Source organism: Prosopis cineraria, unplaced genomic scaffold (genome assembly GCF_029017545.1).
Source record: "Prosopis cineraria cultivar Desert tree isolate PC_DT_omini unplaced genomic scaffold, ASM2901754v1 PC9, whole genome shotgun sequence".
In the NCBI taxonomy this organism is placed as follows: domain Eukaryota; kingdom Viridiplantae; phylum Streptophyta; class Magnoliopsida; order Fabales; family Fabaceae; genus Prosopis; species Prosopis cineraria.
This window is the reverse complement of record NW_026555340.1, coordinates 21478145-21498104: the sequence shown is the minus strand read 5'-3', so window position 1 is coordinate 21498104 and position 19960 is coordinate 21478145. Positions and strand designations below refer to the sequence as shown.

Genomic DNA, 19960 nt, shown 5'->3' with positions numbered 1-19960 from the left:
AATGAACATATATATCTTGTAGTTTAATTATTATTTTATTTTATGTTGTGTCTTCTTTTCCTAAGCAAATTAGAACAAGTGGCTTTTCATGGCAAAAACTGCTCACTCAAATTCCCACGTCAGTTTCTGGTCTCCTAATTCATACCAAGAATCCAATGAAAACTCCACCAAAGGAAAAAAAAAAAAAACAAACCTTATAAATTAGCATAATAATACAAAGTCTTTACATATATCTTCAATCTACCACCTTCATTAATTATTCACTGAACAAGACCTACATATTCCGCTTCCAATTATTTTTATCGGAAAAATAAAAAAAGAAGAAGAAGCAAGAGTATGAGGAATTCACTACCTCGACGAAATGTAGTCAGTCAAGGATATACATTTCCACACTTTACATGATCCATTTCCTTTCAATTTCTTACACGAACTCTACATTTTGTTGAATCCATTATCACCATGTCATTCATTCCAAATTGATTATCATCAACACGCTCTTGTTTTTATTCAACAAATCTCTTCCACAGCCAATGCTGCCTCCACACCTTGTCCGCCATGTCCTCAATCGGCACGTTCATCGTCTCCGGCAAAAGCACCATCATGAACAACGACATAATCAACAACCACCCAGAGTAGAACAGTAAGATCCCATACCTCAAATGACACAGAATCGACAGAAAAGACTGCGTGTTCACACAAGAAAAGAGGAAGTTCATGAAAACAGCGACGCTTTGACCTGCAGATCGAGTCCCTAGCGGGAAGATCTCGCTGGGGATGAGCCACGCCAGTGGGCCCCACGACCAAGCGAATGAGGAGATAAAGGTGCAGACCATGATCACAACGGGGATGGCGAGGCCTTTAGAGAGGTCGGCGGGCCGATCCTTGGCGTTGATTCCGAGGATGATGGCTATGACTGCTTGCGAGAGGAACATTTGGATGCAGGCTTCGAGGAGGAGCATGCGGCGGCCGACCTTGTCGACGGCGTAGATGGAGATCAAGGTAGAGGGGACGTTGACGGCACAGGTGATCACGGCGGAGTAGAGGGTGGCATCACTTTTGAAGCCAAGTATCGTGAAGAGCAGTGGAGCATAGAACAAAACCGCATGGATGCCTGTAAATTGCTGGAAGATCTGTGTTTGTAATGCCAAGAGGAACAGATTTTGATCAACAAGTTTTTTACATACAGCAAAATGACTAGGTTTGCCAGAATCAATTTTGACAAAGATGGTTGAATGAAGTGCCGAAGCCATTGCTTTTTTGGACATGAAATTTAAATATCACTGCTGTAGCGTGGTCGATTTTTTTTTTTTTTGGGATCAACTGAACACTTCATTCTCCATAATAAAAGTCACGGCAACAATGAAAGTCCAAAAGCAAATAACCAAATGAAAACAAACAACAAATTAACAACAAAGCCGAAATCAAAAAAACGAAGCAAACAGCGAAACTAAAGTGCGAGATAAGCCAACACCCATTCTATCATCTGAATGCAGATGCTCGTCTGTAGACAACCCAGCTCTCATGACATTCATAGCTAACAAATTAAGCAAAGGAACTGGAGCTGTTGACATCCACCCCAAAAGGTACTACACATCTTTACAAGCACCAGTAGCCAACAAATCAGCTACTTTGTTACCTTCACGCCTGGTGAAAGAGAAATGAATTGAAGATCATCAAATCTATGATATCTAAGACCACATCTCAACTAAACCATTCACATAATTCTGGTCTTCGATCTTAAAAACAAGCGACAAGAGTGGAGCAATCAATCTCAAACACAACTCCCTTTAACTTTAAAGGTGAATAGTTTTTTTAGAATGCAATGGAATACATAGTATGATTAAAAGTTTTATATTATTAATTTAGGTTAAAATACATAAAACTCTCTTTAACTTTAACTTTAAAATAGTTCTATATAACCTCAGTCACTTTCAATATTTAAAATTGATTCTTTAATCTTTAATTTTATTTTTCAAAAATCACTACCATTAATTAATTATTATTTTATTACTACAATTATTGTCATATCATATTAATGCAATATACATAGTATGTGACATAGAAAAAAATATGTTTATTATTTTCTAACACACTTTAAGGAGGGGTAAAATTTTTAATTTTTACTTTTAACACATATGACAATACTCTACTTTTTTTCAATTGAGTGAAATTGTTTTCATTGTTCATGTGTAATAAAATTTAAGAGAAAATTATAATTTTATTATTTTTTATCAATTAAAATGGCCTTTTATATTAAACAGATAAAAAAATATCTAAAAGCTATCATTGATAAGAGTCATATAAATGAAAATTTATTCTTTAACACAAGAAAAATATGATATTAAAGGATACAAATTTATTATTTAATATAAGAATCTAAAGAAAATAAATAAACTAGATAACAAAATTTATACCATTTTATTTATTTTCTTCAGATTCTTATATTAAATGATAAATTTGTATCCTTTAATATCATAGTTTTCTTGTGTTAAAGAATAATTTTTTATTTACATGACTCTTATCAACAATAGTTTTTAGATATTTTTTATTTTTTAATGTAAAACACTATTTTAATTGATGAAAAATAATAAAATTATAATTTTTCTCGTAAATTATATTATCCGTGAACAATGAGATCAATGTCGCTCAATTGAAAAAAATGAGAACATTGTCATATGTATTAAAAGTAAAAATTATAATTTTACCGCTCCTTAAATTGTGTTAAAAGATACTCTCTCCGTTCAAAAATGTAAGGCATTTTTTGAGGAGTTGGATGTTAAAAAATAAAAAGTATTTTTAGTCTTTTAAAGTGTAATCATTACCTTTTTTTTTTCAAAAGTAGCCCTATTAATAATGACTTTGCATTTATTATAGGATGTTTAATAAGGGTAAATATAAAAAGATAAGGTTAATTTAAAAGTAGGTAACTACTTTATTGAGAAATAAAATTCTATTAAAAATGCCTTATATTTTTAAATGAAGGGAGTAATAAAAATAGTTTTTTTCTATATCATGTATCATATGTATTGTATTAATATAACATGACAATAACTATATTAATAAAGTAAAAATTAAAGATTAGGTGGTTATTTTAAATGTTGAATGGTAAAGAAGTTATATGCAATTGCCTCAAGTGAAATTTTATGCATTTTAGCCTATTATTTAAGAGATTTTAAAAAAAAATTGATTAGTTTGGGATGACCTTCAAAACCATTTTTAACCATTGTAAACTTATTACTATTTCATAGCCCACTGACTGAGGGACAGAGAATATATTAACCTAACATAAATAATATTATTATAAAATTATCCTCATTCTTCTTCTTTAGTTACATTCTTTTACTTCTTATCCTAAAGCTGAAAAAACATAATTATAATCAATTCAAATTTAAAATAATGTTTTAATAATGATTAAATAAAACTGTAAATTCCTTACATAAAACTCCCCATGTTCCTCTCTGTCCCACTAAGTCACACCCCATTCCAATCTATTGGATTAATGACCATTCCGTTACCATCCTATAGTCTCAACCATACGCTAAGCCTTTCTCTTTAACATTCTTTTACATTTTAAGTGCAGTAGGAGATCTCAATTCACTGCTAAATTTGTTTTTGTATCACTGGTTACTGATGATAGGATTCATCCATATTGTGTCTACTTCATTTTGAAGTCTGAGACAATGAAATGAAGAAAGATAAAATGGAGATTTGTAGATGCAGAGCAAGAGAGTGACCTGAAGAGCGACGGCGATGATAAGTTGAGGTCGGTTCTGGCAAGTGAAGAGGTTGCAGAAAGGATGGTTCAGCTGATTGGCCTCCTAGCTTGCCTGAAGCAAATATATGAACTCATCCTCTACGTCTTCTGTACCTCTGAGTTTTCTCAGCATAGCTTTTCCTTCTTCCACGTGTCCTCTCTCTATCAGACTATTCGGAGTGTCCGCCACCAGCAATGCCGCTGTCGTAATCAGCACCGCCGGTACTCCTGCCACTCCCAGCGATACTCTCCATCCCCATCCACCTTTTATCCTGTTCAATCCAATCGCCCCAATAGGTTCTTCAAAATGATCACTTGCTTTAACATTGATCTTTATCTAACATAACTTATTGCTATTTTCCACAAGTTTTCACCCCTGTGTACGTGATTCAATTTTTTAGAAGTCATGATGAATTTCGACTAATCCAGGTCAAACTACCCCAAACATGAAGTTGCCTAAGCCAAAACCGTAATTTGAGTCTTGACAAACATATGACTATTAAATGATTTGTAGTTTTCAATGTTTATCATTGCACCTAATAAGCAATCATTAGGAAGCATATTTATAGTGAACAAATCAAAACAGAGGACTTACTTGATGGTGCCATAGTTAACGAGGTTAGCAAAGAGAATGCCAATAGTGACATTGAGATGAAACAATATATTCATTGCTCCGCGCACTCTTGTCGGTGCAATTTCAGAAAGGAACACTGGCACAGCCTGCACATACACACAGATGATCGATGGTGATATCATGTAACCTATTAAATTGATTACCAATTCATCAACCGGATATAATTCCAAAGGGGAGGCTTGTGTAATCTAATCTTTGTTTTATGAGAAGGAAAAAGTGTATATATATATATATATATAATTGATGCACTAGGTTAAAAAAATGAGATTTGTCAACAAAATGTTAAAGGAAAAAAAATTATAAAAGCATGGAATCTAAAGATGCCAAACAATAAATAGTAATATATAATAAACTGAGTTTCATCCTTGACGTAATGTTTGAACTGACTTTGTTAGATGAATAAGGTGTTACACGTATGTTACACGTGTCTTATTTATTGAGTCTTATTGAGTTAGTTGGTTGTATATATGATTGTATATGCAAAGGTTGAGGGCTATAAATATGTAGTCCAAGCACATTCTAACTAACTCTTTGGATTAATGAAAGTATTTTTTTTTTAATATAAACCATCCGGTATCCTGGGGTATCTTGGATTTATTGCCTACCCAAACTAATTCAAACCCCCCGCAAGAAGACCTTACAGTGGTAGCAAGATACTGATGGGATGACCTCTTTAAAGTTGAGTTAATTATCACATCTGTCACTCCCTAGGGTTCGAACACTTGCCCTAAGAAATGACGGCTGTAGTCCTTTCCAACTCGACTGAGCGCCTATTGGTTTAATGAAAGTATTTTGATTCTTTTATGGATTGTGAGTATTGCTCTTTACATGGCATCAAAGCAGGTTCAAAGTATCCTTGAGCCCATTTTCCAAAGAGTCCATTTCTTTTGATTGAAGCCCATTCTATTACTTTGTGCCTGGCTTCTCCTTCACCTATCTAAAACGTCATCTCATATTCATCAAAGAAACAGCATCATTAAGTCAAGACATCATCTTGAGAATTTTCTTGATTAAATATTGTGTTGAGTCAAGTGTTGTTGGGTCTGTTTTAGAATCTCATTGTTTACCCTAATTTCTCACATCATGCTCATCACCATCATCCCTATACTTCATCGGAGACCTTGCAGAAAGATCTCATGACGCGAAGAGGGCAAGATGACTATTGAGGATAAGGACTTATAATCTTCGTCTTTCATCTCTATTATTTTTTAACACCCCCTTTATATTTACCCTTTTGATACACAAACATCAACACTAGTCCCACAAGTACTCACTGGTTCAAGCAACTATATCGTTTAGAGTTTTGCCATCCCACTTGCTATTCTTGGAAAGAACAAGCTAGGGTTTCTTAATGGCACCTTACCAAAGAGCAGCAAGATCCCAAGCTATGTGGTTAATGAGATCTATGTAATGCTATGGTAATCTCTTGGCTCCTGAATTCGATAGACAAGCAAATAGCTAATGGGATTGTCTTTTCTGAGAATGCTTATCTCATCTGGGTTGATTTGTAAGAGCACTTTCACAAGACAGATGATACACGAACTTATTCTTTGCATCGCACTCTGTCTTCTTGCACACAAGGATCAGTTAGCATATTTGACTATTTTACCAAATTAAAAGAGATGTGGGATAAATAGAGTTTGCTTATGTCGCCCCCATTTTGCCAATGCGCCACCTTTAAGAAGTATGTTTCCATTGTGTAGTAACAATACCTATTCCAATTTCTAACAGGTCTTAATGACACTTATCAGGTTGTTTAGTCTCAAATCCTACTCATGTACCCTTTACCTTTAGTAAACCATGCCTATTTTATAGTTTCACAAGAGGAAGATCAACATGTGATATCCTTTCAAATACAAACCACCCTAATTGAGCCTACTACTATGACAATGAGGGGTGGATGTCAAGGCAAAGGAAGAGGTAGGGGAATAACTCATTATAATCACAGGGGTCATAAATGAGAAAAGTGTTATCAATTGATTGGCTACCTAAATGGTTTCAATGATTATGGGAAACAAATTAACCAAATCAATCAAGTCATCTTAGAACAATCCTTAACACCTAGAGCTCCTACCTCTTCTCTAACCTAAGAGCAATATCATCAGCTCCTTCAGTTAATTAAGCAAGACAAGAATGAACTAGTTGTTAGGACGATTGACTTTATCATGTTTGGTTAACACATTTCCTACTTCCTTTTGTCAATCTAATTGGATTTTAAACTCTGGTGCAACATGTCATATGGTTAGTAATCTTACTATGCTTGACTTTATTAAACCTTACTTAGGGCTTCTAAGAAAGATTAAAATGCCAAATGGGGACAAACTTACTATTATACACACTGATACAATAAAACTATTTGATGATATTGGGTTGACTGATGTTTATTATGCCCTTAAATGTTGTTTTAATCTTGTATCTGTATCTAGGATAACGAAGAGTCAAAACTATATTATGGCTTTTTATCATGAGTTTTGTACCTTGGAAGAGATCTCAATTGGAAACCCCAGAATGATTGGTAAGCTCACTAATGGGCTTTACCTAATTGGAAAAATTGTAAAGCAAGAGCATCTTATAGTCATAGATAATAATATACATGATGATCAAAAGGCTATTTGACGGCATAATAGGTTAGGATATACTCCATTGGATGTTCTTAACATGTAGAACCCTTGAGAAAGGAAATTACTTCTACTAGTCAAGATAAGTGTGAAATTTGTATTCATGCCAAACAAACAAAAGTACCCTTTTCTTTTAGTACATCTAAGTTTAGAGCTTATTTTGAATTAATTCATATAGATATTTGGAGTCTATGTCATGAGCCCACATATAAAGGACATGGATTTTTTCTTACTATTGTTGATGACTTCTCTTGTTGTACTTGGTTGATTTTAAAACAACAAAAGAATGAAGCTGTGCAATGTTTGAAAACTTTTCTTGCTTATGTTACTATTCAGTTTTCTACTATTATTAAGAAAATGAGAAGTGACAACGGGCTTGAGTTTGCAAACAATGAAGTTAGACAATTGTTAAACGAAAAGGGTATTACTCATGAGATATCATATCCTTACGCACCTCAACAAAATGGGGTGGTGGAAAGAAAACATAGGCACTTTAATAAGTGACAATTTTATATATTTTTATCCTTTTAATTTAAACTTTTAAATATTTAATTGAGGCCAATTGAGTTTAATTGGATATTATTTTATTTTTTTAGCTAATATTCAGTTTTGGGATTTTAACTAACTAAATTTGTAGTTTTAAAATATAAACAATATCTTTAATATTTTTACACAATTGCTATTTTATTTTATCTTATTTGTGTAGATTTTCTAGATTCAATTTAAAAGATATTGATAAAGAGTGTTTTGGATAAGAAGAATAAGGACATTCTTGAAGATCAAATTAACAATTAAATCATTAAAATTTTATTTAAGTTTATCTTGGGTATTTTAGTATAGTTTTTACTTAGGGTTATTTTGGGTGATTTTTTCATTTTCATTAAATTATTAGGTTTTTTTTAGAACATGAGACTAGGGGTGTTCATGATGCCCGATTACCTAGTATGTCTACCCGAACCTGATTATTTTTTGCCCAGCCCGGCCAAAAAAAAAGGCCCGAAATGTTCTGTACATGTTTGGGCTGGGCAATGTGCGGGTAGGGCCGGGCATTGGGCAAGTTATGCAGCCCTGCCCGTTTAGCCCAGCCCGATTTTTTATGATTTTTTTATTAATTTTTTTGTTAATTTCTTGCAAACTTTTCTATGATTTCTTATTAATTTTTTAGCAAACTTATATATTATTGTTGTTAATTCTCTCATATTTTGGTTCCCATTTTGCTTTAAATTTTCATGTATGTTGCAATTTTTTTATTTTTTTATTTAGTTATGACATTTTTCTCTTCCATTCATGCAAGTTGGGAATTAGGAAGAGGCTTTTTGTGAATTGCCTCCTCTTTGAAATTGTTGTTTCTTATATGATGCTCAAAGCTTTTGTTATTTTAAATTATAGCTATTATTTTGGATTGAATTATGGATAATTTGATATTGTGCCAAGACTTATGGTAGTTTTAGATTTTAAGTTAAATGTTGAATTATGGATAATTGAATATTGTGGCTGTTATTGTGGATTTATAGTTTGTGGTTTTATGGATGCTATTTTGAGTTGATGTATAAGGTTATTATTGTTGATTTGTGATAGTTTTATTTTGAAATGATAAGAAGAGTTGTGATTTTATGGGCAAGGCAATTATTTGATGGACTGGGCTGCCCAACCAGCCCTGCCTAGCCCAAACTAATAGCGCATTTTTGCAGGTAGGGCTGGGCATCAGGCTGCATTTTGCAGCCCATTCATTCTTCAGGCTGGGTATCGGGCAAGGTACTACCTAGCCCTGCCCTGCCCATATGCACCCTTACGTGAGATGCACAGTGTATATATATAAAGCAAGCCGCAGACGAGACGAACGACTTTATGGGGTAAAAGAAATGGAGTTGGTAGCGCAACCAGTTTGTGAGCGATGGCTTCTCATTTTAATATGCAGTGTTGTTCAATTTTTAGTTTGATAAAGAGCTAAATTTTCTAATGTGATCAATCACAAATCGTGATCTTAAATTTTAATTAGAGTCTTTAATATTCAGGAAAATTTTATTCTAACTTTATTTCAATTTGCTCTTCTTTTCTCTATCTCTAAATTTTATGCTTTAATTGCTATTGCTGATTAGAGCAGTTTTATTATATGATTTTTAGGTTATAAATTTTATCCGAGGTTTTATTTGCTATAATCGATTGTTATAGCATCATAAGAGTAATTTGGCCTGGCTTGAGTGATTATTCATGCTTTACTTTTGATGTGGCTAACTTAGAATAATTGTTATGTTATGGGTTAAGGGAGATTTCAGTTAATCTATAACTTAATTTATTGTTTAATTCTTGAATGATAATTTGAAAAATATATAATAAAATTAGAATAATAAAGTTAAATAAAATTAATTTATTTAGTAGACAAGAATTAAGTTTTGGGAATTGAGTTGTGATTGATTGCGCCACTTGTTCTTGATAATTTTCTAAATTGAATTTCCTTTATTTATTTAATTTTAGTTTAGTTTCTTTAAATTAATTTCATTATAAAAAAATCCCTCCACTATTTACCTTTTTATAATCATAATTTAAATAGTTATTATATTAACTCTTAGGGAGATGACCTAGGTTGTGTTTTACTGTTAAATCTAGTTTTTATTAATTTTGGTACTATTCGATAGTAGTGTCACACTTACTTGAGGATGCTAGAAGTTTAATATTTCACTCTAATTTTACTTTGAGATTTTGGGGTAAAAGTTTGAAAACTGAAGCCTTTCTTATAAACAAAATTCCTTCTAAAAATCTGAAATAGGAAACTCCTTATGAACTACTACATAATAAGCCACCTGATTTGATTTCGATTAAAGTATTTGGCTACTTAGCTTTTGTTACTATTTTAAATACTCATGATAAGTTTTTGCCTAAATATGAACCTTATATTTTTATAGGTTACCCACCCAATCAAAAGAGATTTATTTTGTATAATTTTAAAACAAAGAATATCTTTGTTAGCAAACACTTTTATGGAAAATAAGATGCCTTTTAGAGAGTTAATTCTTTCAAATTTCAATAAAAATCTATCTGTTTCTTTTACCATGCTTAACCCTTTTTAATACGAGAATGAGCCACCATCAATTTTAGTTAAAGAAACAGCTATTGATGCCTCTAGAAGTACACTAGAAAGGCCAGTTTTTTCTCCTCAAATCAACCTAGATGATGAAGATGAAGGAAATTTAACTAATGTTGATATAGAACATTTAAGGCAACCACCTCTAAGGCATGAAAGGAGACCTCTAGCTTGGTTAAATGACTATATATGTCATGTAAAAACAAATCACCAAGGTAAAGTGTCAATATCCCATCCATAACTATATATATCATATGCTAATATCTTTTTAGATTATAAGCATTACTTACTGAATATCGATGAATTTTTTAAACCTTGTAATTATAAGGAAGCTATTAAGGATTCCTAACGGGTTGATGCTATGAAATCTAAGATGATAGCTTTAGAAGATAATAAAACTTGAGAAATTGTTGATTTGCTTAGAGGTAAAAGACCCATAGGATGTAGGTGGGTCTATAAAAAAAATATAAGGTTGATGGTAGTTTAGAATGTTGTAAAGCTAGGTTAATAGCTAAAGGTTATAGCCAACAAAAGGGAATTGATTATCTTGAAACATTTTTTTCTATTGTGAAGATGGTCACTATAAGAACTATTCTTACCCTTATTGCTATTAATAACCAGCCCCTTTTTCAAATGGACGTTAACAACACCTTCTTGCAAGGAGACTTGCATGAAGAAGTTTACATGAAAATCCCACAAGGATTTGATCACATAGAAACCAATAAAGTTGCCAAGTTGACCAAATCCTTGTATGGCCTTAAACAAGCTTCAAGACAACGAAATGCGAAGCTTACTAAAGTATTAATCAAAGGGGAGGTTTAGGAAGAGTAGATATGACCACTCTTTGTTCATTAAATAGAATAAAGTAGATATCACTCTCATTTTGGCTTATGTTGATGATTTGGCTGTCACTAAAACTAATATGCAGAGTATAAATGAAATTAAACAACATTTGTATCACATGTTTAAAATAAAGGATGAGGGTGATTTGAAATATTTCTTGAGAAGTGAACTAGCTAGGTTTGATAAAGATATTGTTCTCACACAAAGGAAATATGCCTTGGATTTAATATCTAACATGGGCCTTATTGGAGTAAAGCCACTAAGTATCCTAATGGAACAAAATTTGCAGTTATGTGTAAAAGGCAAAGTCATTCCAAAGAGCAAGAAGCAAATGAAAGGAAGAAGGAAGGAGGAGGAGGAAGACCCATTACTGTAGAACCCAACATCATACAGAAGATTAGTAGGTAGACTTTCTCACTTAACTACCATTAAGCCTGCTTTGAGTTATATTGTGCAAAATCTGAGTTAGTCCTTATGTGCTCCAAGGAATTCACACATGAAGGCAGATGTTCGAGTTGTTACGTACATCCAAGGATGTTTAGGATTGGGGATACTTTTATCTGCAACAAAAGGGAACCAACTTGAATGCTATGTAGATTTAGATTGGGGCACTTGTAGGGATACCCAAAGATCAGTAACAAGCTGTATAGTCAAGTTTGCTGGGTCACTGGTTACTGGAAGTTCAAGAAACAAAATACCATTTCTCAGTCATTTGTAGAAGAAGAGGATAGGGCTCTTGGATTAGCAGTTTCAAAAGTTGTTTGGCTGTCTAGAATGTTAAAAGACTCAAGTCTTAAAGATATAGGTCCTGTAGTTGTGTTTTGTGATAGCAAAGCTACAATTTACATTGCTAGCAATCCAGTTTTTCACGAAAGAACCAAACATATAAAAATAGATTGCCACTTTTTTAGAGAAAAAATGTAGGAAGGTATAATTAATTTACATCATGTAAGATCTAAGGAACAATTAGTATATGTGCTTACTAAATCTTTTAGTACAGATGCTCATGCTAGTTTGATAAGTTGGGTACCATAAACTTATATGGCTCCCAACTTGAAAGGGGTGTTAGATGCATAAGGTGTTACATGTATGTTATACGTGTCTTATTTATTGAGTTAGTTGGTTGTATATATGATTGTATATGCAGAGGTTAAGAGCTATAAATATCTAGTCCAAGTAAATTGTAAATGACTCTTTGGATAAATGAAAGTATTTTGATTCTTTCATGGATTGTGGGTATTGCTCTTTACAAGCTTATACATTTCCTCACGTTTTTGCAAGGAAAACGTGTAGTTTTTGTTTCCTAAAATTGTGATCAACTTTAATCTAAGTTCCTTCTAATTTTCTCACCAAAGAATCAATTCTTAAAATTATGGTCAATTTTGGTTGAAGTTTCCATCATCATCCAACATCACTATCATATCAACGCCATGTCATTACTATATTAGCCACTTTGTCATCTTAGAAGATCTAAACTAAAATTCACTATAATTTTAAGGACTAATTCATTCATAAAAATATAGAGACCTTAAAGCAAGTTGATCATAATTTTAAAGGTCTATGTTTTCCAAATTTTTTATTATACTTATATTTGATGGATTGATTATAAATAGCACTAAAATCAAAGGGGGAAATAGATATAGGACAAAACCTGGTTACTAAAGCCAATACCACAACCAAGCAAGAGTCTGCCAATGACGAGCATGGGGAGGTCTTGAGCAGCTGCACTAAACGCAGTTCCACAGAGAGAGAAGATGCCAGCTAAGAGCATGCTCATTCTTCTGCCAAATTTTCTTGTCGTATAAGCTGCAACGACTGTCGCTGCCATCCCTGCTAGGAACAAAGACGATGTGTACAGCTGGAGCCACTGGTTGTCGTATTGGCAGTAATTACCGTACCGCCCTTTCTCTCTCAACGTCCGTTTGTACCCCACCGGGAAGAACCTCTTCAAGATTGGCGTCATCGTTGTCAGTCCACCTTCAATCTCACAAGTCACAACATACCAATTTTCCTCTTGTGAGGGAAAATGATAATTTTCTTTTGGATTCAAAGTTTCCAACATGTATTATTTTTTAGTGTTTTAAATTTTTATTTTAAATTCATGTTAATTGTTAGTATATTGGAAACCTAATTATATTTGGAGAAAATAATATCTCTATAGACTCAAATTTTGCACGAATTGTATTAAAAGATTTTAATAATTATATTTACCTCTAAAAGAAATTACCTCCATTCCAAATTATAAAAAAATTTTGAAGATATCTAATTGTCTCAAAATATAAGATAATTTAACAAAAATTAGGTTCATTAATGATATTTTTTTAATATTACCTTTAACAAGAGAGATAATTGAAATAATGGTAATATAATGATTAAGTTTCTAGATTTAAAGTTACACTAATGTTATGCTTGGTAGGAAAAAAAAATATAAGGGAGAAAAAAAGTAAGAGAAAAAAGTGAGAAAAAATAACATTTTCCCTGCTTGGCTACGCAGAAAAAATTGGAAAAAAGTGAAAAGAAAATAACATGTAGGACCTATATATTTTTATCTCTAACTTTTCTCTTCTAATATGGAGAGATTTTGAATAGAGAAAATTCTATTTTCAAATTTACCCACCAATTTTTAAATTTTATATTTGCAGCATAATTATATTTTGATTATGGACTTTTTTTAAACAAATAATATATTTAATGTTTAAATTAATTAGACAAATGTTAATTCTAAATTTTCAATTAAGTTCCTTATATTTGGTTGTAATTTCAAAATTTTAACATTATTATATATTTAATAATTTAATAAATAAAATTATAAATTGGATAAAATATTTTTTGGTCTGATAAAATAATTTGTAATTATATTTTTATTCAACCAATAATATATGATAGAAATTATTATAATATATATATTGCCTTCGTTTAAAAATATAAGGCATTTTTAATCAAATCTCACTTCTAATAAAGTAATTACCTACTTTTTAACTAACCCTATCTTTTTATATTTATACATATTAAATACTCTACAATAAATATAAAATCATTATTAATAGGGACACTTTTGAAAAAAGATAATGATTACACCTCGAAAAATTAAAAATACCTTACAATTTTTAACATCCAACTTCTCAAAAAATATCTTATATTTTTTAATAGAGGGAGTATATAATATGTTATAATATTAAACTTCATTAAATCTAAATATTTTTATAACTAATAAAGTTATTATTTTTTATATAAAAGTAACAACTTTTCTTTCATTCTTATTTTCTCTTACTCAACCAAGTATAATGGGAGAAAATTACTTCCCTTTACTTTTCTTTTCTTTTAATTTTCTCTCCTTTCTATTTTCCCTTATAAATGAATGACATTTTTAAGTGTTTATATTTTTGTTTTGAAAAAATAAATTTATAAAGTATCATTATTGAATTTTATTAATATGTTATAATCTTGTCTTAACTTATTTTATAATTTGGGATGAGGGAAATATATTACAAAATTTTATAAAAAATTTTAATTTTTAAAAATTCAGGAGTTATTTAAAAAGCTGATAAAAATTATGATTTTTAAAATAATAATTTCAAAAAAAATTAATATAGCATTTATCACATCTGGATCTTTAGATATAGTCTCTTACTATCATACATCTTATAAATATTTAATTAGCTGTGTTCTTTTCCTAATGACCAATGCAACTATTATATGGAGCGCAATACACAATATCCTCACCGTTCAGTTTATCTACCAAAGAACAAACCACTTTATGAAACACTGAGAACACCCACAAGGCTTGTTCCTTGAATGCACAAAGGTAAATGGGTGTTTTCATATCACATCTAATCTATTTTTGGTATCTGCATTCCATGCTCATAGCTTGTGATGAGCATCGCATGCTCATTGAGATTCAATCTGAGCCTTTTATTTTATTTTAAAATGATCTCTGTCATTTATTTAAATTAATTGTTAAAATATTTTTAAATATTATATTTATTAATATAAAAATTGTAATATTAAATCTGTCTCTCCTGAGCATATTTAAATATTTAATTTATAAAATTTTAAAATTTTAAATATTAAATTATGTCATTTAAATTATATTAGAACTATCCAATGTACATCTGAATAGTCAAATTATAAAATTATTAAAAAAAATTTAATGTTAAATTCAATTATGAAAATTAAATTTATACCGGCTAGATTGGTAATAAAAGATTTATTATATTTTTTATAAATTTTTATTTTAATAAATGTAAAATGAAAATAAAAAATTTTAAATTTAGACGATCAGTCTCATTAAAAGTGATAAATATTATGGCACTCATTTTTTTGGTAAGTACCAAAGCCAATCCAAATGTAATATTAAATTTTTTTTATAATTTTTATATTAATAAATACAATATTTAAAAATTAATTTAAATAAATGATAGAAATCACTTCAAAATAAAATAAAAGACTTAAATTTTGCCGCGATACATTAGCTTGTCACAACCGATGAATATAAGCGTGTTCACCTATTTTTTTGAAAGAACTGTCTTTGTCACGGGAAATTCATATTAATCTTCTTCATAAAAATTCAAAATATGACAATAATAAATCAATACTTAAGTATAGCTTCTCATTGATCATCCCCCCAGCCCACCTCCTAGTCAAGAGTTGGAGAACGATGAAGGAGATCCTGGTGGTAATACTAACCGTCTATAATCTGTTAATATTTTGTCAATATAGTTTCTCAGTTTCCATTAAAAAAAAAATACAAAAACGCATGAAAACTTCGTATAACATAATACAGTCCATCAGTTGGCTTGCAAAATTTTTGACGACTCGAAATTGCAATTCACATCAGCAAAATCTGTAAATCAATTACTCTTCGACAGACCAGGATTTCTGTCCATATGAGAAAGACGAAGAAGGTGGTGAAGAAATGCACCTGAAACTCCGATGTCGTAACCGAACAAGAGCCCACCGGTGGCGGCCATGAAGCCGGAAATTAAGACAATCGGAGTGATATTGGCCTCCAAGTTTCCGCCATCGTTGCTTCTGAGGTGAAATACCCGCCGGTTACGGCCGTTGCGCATCAAGACAGGTAGATTGAACGGCACAAACAATCGATCAAATCAGTTAAAGCGAAAGTAGTAGGAGGAGGAGGAGGAGAAAACAAATAATGTGGAGTGAGTCCATCACCACACACAATCCCTCACTGCTTTTCATGATGAGGCCAGTCAAGTCAGGTCAATGCCGAATGGGGACACAATTGGAAGAAGGAGAAGGAGTGCTTTCGAGGAAATTTTTCCGTCGCAAATTTTCCAAATGAGAATTCAAAATTTCAAATTGTAACGTTTCTGCCAATTCCGTCCAATAATGGGAGTTCATCTCCGATCACCAATATATTATTAGTTATTTTAAATATTTAAATTTTAATTTCTCAAATTATTATTATTTTATTTCCATGTTTTTATTTTTTTTTTATTTTTGAAAAAAAAACTAAATATATGGTGGTAAAGGTAAACTATAAGATAATGGTGGAGGAATTTTGTTAAAATATAAAATAATTTTATAAAAATAAGGTTTCATTAAGGATACTTTTTTAATATTACCCTTTAAATAGAAAAAAATTAAAATAATTATTATATTTAAAATTATATTAAATGAAAGGTATTTTTAAAATTTTATATTTTATTTTGAAAAAATAAATTTGACAAGTATCATTAGCCTTATTAATAATATTATCTTAAATTGTCTTATAATTACATAACGTTTTCATAAAAAAAATAAAAAATTAATTAACCAATAGATATGAGAATTAATAGAATTTAAATAAAAATATTTTAAAATATACATATTTATCACACTCTTAAAGGTGTATTAAAATATTTATGGTGAGATAAAAATAAAAGTATAACAAATATTGAAAAATTTCAAATTTAACTGTCAAGAATTTCTTGTAAATAGATTTTGAAGTTGTAGTTTTTGTTTGAAAAAAGAGCAAGAGAGAAATGGATAAGAGATAAAAATCTATCACAAATAAACAATTATTTGCTTTTAAGAACCAACCAAATCAACGCAATTCTAAAGTCAAATAAGAAAATTTCTTGTATGGACCTGGTGCATAATGTAACCTACTTAGTTCAATAAAAACTTGATATGTTAGGTAATTATGAATATAAATTTATTGTTATTTGATGATGACAGATAGGAAAAAAGATAAGAAATTAATGAATTACTCGGAACCAAAATGGTAATGGCTCTTAAACGGTTCAAATTATCAGAGTCAATAATCATTCTATTTATATATAGCATTTTTTTTTTAAAAAAAAAGTAGTGATATTTTTCATATGAATGTGAATGAATGATTATTTTTTGGAGTACCTTCTTATAAGAGTTAAAATGGGTTCACAGTTCACACCTAGGCAGGGAAAAAAAAAATTGCTATGAAAGTCGGACTAGGCTGACCAGTCGAACCAAAAATCAGTACCTCGTCCAACCTGAAACGCACTAATAACTGGACTAAACTAAAACCGGCCTAGAACCAACCAGACCGCTTTCTAAACCAGATCGGTCAAAAAAAAAAACAAAAAAAGAAAAACTTTATTTTGGGCCCACAGCTTTAAGCAAGATATCACCCAGATACATTGTCACGGCAGAATCATCACATCTCTCTCCCCGCAACACGCAAACGATGTGGGGCCTCCATTGCATCAGCAACATTTGTGTGTGTTTCATTTCTTTTTTTTTCTTTTTATTTTTGTGGGTTTTTTGTGTGAGTTCCTAAATCTTATTTTCTTATATATGAACATCTTTTTTATCTCTGTTATTTCAACTATTTATTTATATTTTTTTATATGATTTTATTTTATTTTAATTATAATTTACTTTTAAAAAATGTTTAAAGACCAATCTGAAAAACAAACATACATCTTTTTTATCTCTTTTTAAATTTGGTAATTTTACATGTACATGATTTCTTGTTATCTATATTTATCCAAATACTTATTTACATATCTTTTTAAATAAATTTAATTGTTGTTTCCTGGAAAAAAATATATTATTACCATATCTAAAAAATTAACAATCATTTCGAAACTCCAAAAAAAATTAAGAAAATTAATTTAAATTTATATATAATATTTAAATATATTAATTTAATTATAATCAGTCCAACCCTAGTCTAATTATTAAACAATAAATCAATATCTCAATCAATTGAATGGCTTGTCCGATTTTCATAACATTAAGAAAAAATAGTTGAAATGATTATTTGAGTTCACTCGGGATGTAAATTTTAAAACTACTAATATTTAATATTTACAAGGAAAATTATCTACACTCGATTCAATCCTAATCAGAATGACCTATTAACAATTTTCTTTATCTTAACAAATTTAGTTAAAAGTAGGTAAATATTTTAAAATTTCAATGTTCCTCTCAATAAATTTACTAATTAGAGGAGATTGTTTAATTGTTTAGAAAATATCGATGTAAAGAATATTTGAAAACATTTCTATTTCAAATATTTAACGTGTTCAAGTATTCAGTGCCCCAATGGAAGATCTATAAGGGAGAATGACATTAAAATTCCAAAATAAAGAATTTATAATAATTAGGCTTCTAATAAAATTTTCAGAAAAATCAACCACAGATATTAATTCAGACAGTTGAAAATTTATATCAGAATCAGATTTACAACCTTTCCATAACTCATTGATTCCAACTAACAGAGAGAAACAGGATCAGTAGTTTTGTGATCTGATATGAACGTGCATATCAGATCAGAGCAAGATTGCTTCTTAAGAGTATGCATAAAAGAGTTAGAAAGAATACCTTCTAGAAAAGGTTCCTGCTTATGCATTAACTTGTCTAAGCCTAGAAATTAAAAGACAACCCCATATTTGAGCTACCATCTACCCCAAAAACCCTTTTAATAAGACTGTACTATTCTACTAACATGACTGTACTATAAAAAAAGGGGTCAGAACAAGGACTGAATAAATTGGCCTGGTCTTCACTAGGACTGATCCTCTGTGGTAAGCAAGTTTATTGTCTAATTTTCGGACTTTGTTGAATCTCCACAAATACAGCTGCAGTTTCTTTTCTTTCCCCTCCACACAGCATACATGGTAGCAGTAATACAAGCAAATAAGGTTATTCTTTTGATCCCTGTACTGAATTTGAATACCTCACAAAGGATTTCGCCCCACTAAGTCTAAGAAATATGCATAGTACTAATTAGACATTTCCCAGATTTTCAGCTGAATATAACTATGCACATATCGTTCATCGTTCTGCAATCCGCTATGACAAAAGAGTGAGTTTATCTATATGTCAAATTATTTATTCATACTAATAGCATTAAATGCAATTCGTCAAACGTATACATGTCATTTTAGTTTGTAATATTTATCAAATACTATGGTAATAGAAATAGAAGAACTGGCTTAAATAGTTTTAAAGAGATAAGAGTTTTCTCCTTCTTGGCCTCATCCTCTTCATCTTTCGGTTTCTTCTCATCTTTTTACATGTCTTTAGATTTTAGCTTGTGCTGCTATGTTTTTCCCCTGTCCGTATAAAGCTAGTGCAGTGAATCATGCATGATGCACTTGATGCTATGGTACTGTTTTATGATGAATCATGTAGCTCCTCCCATGTAATATTCATCTGTTCTCTTCTTTTTCTTTCCTTTCTTCTCCTTCCTTTTTTTTTTCTTTTCCCTTTTTTTTGCTACCAATGGCCATGCTATGCTCACAACATGCTCAACTGTTTGGTTTTAACTGGTCTGAATTCAACTTTATACCAGTTTACCACCAGTTCTCAAGATTTCTAGTCGGTTTTCTTTTTTCAGTCCAAACATGTGATCAATTCTCGGTTCAATTCGTCAAACTGGTTGGTAGGGTTTATTTCTCAAAACATTGGTATAAACATGCCTCAGCATGCCCTTATTAATAAAAGCATCTGCTGTCCCCAAATTCAGACCTTCTTGTAAGTTAGAAGGGCATGAATCTGCTAGGAACTTGGAGGGATCTGGGTATCGAAAAACTTGT

At 30.9% G+C, this 19960-nt stretch overlaps 1 protein-coding gene and 1 pseudogene across 1 annotated transcript; both read right to left on the bottom strand.

The window, feature by feature from the left end:
* Positions 1-179: 179 nt before the first annotated feature.
* The window catches only part of LOC129319274 (sugar transport protein 13-like), a 38472-nt pseudogene continuing 18691 nt past the window's right edge, over positions 180-19960 (bottom strand).
* On the bottom strand, positions 1137-16137 carry LOC129319276 (sugar transport protein 13-like). The gene is made up of 5 exons (XM_054964289.1): positions 15853-16137; positions 12583-12908; positions 4350-4474; positions 3735-4026; positions 1137-1644 (listed from the first exon to the last, which is right to left on the bottom strand). Exons 1-4 carry the CDS (start codon positions 15998-16000, stop codon positions 3819-3821), a joined length of 807 nt encoding a protein of 268 aa, XP_054820264.1. The 5' UTR covers positions 16001-16137; the 3' UTR covers positions 1137-1644; positions 3735-3818.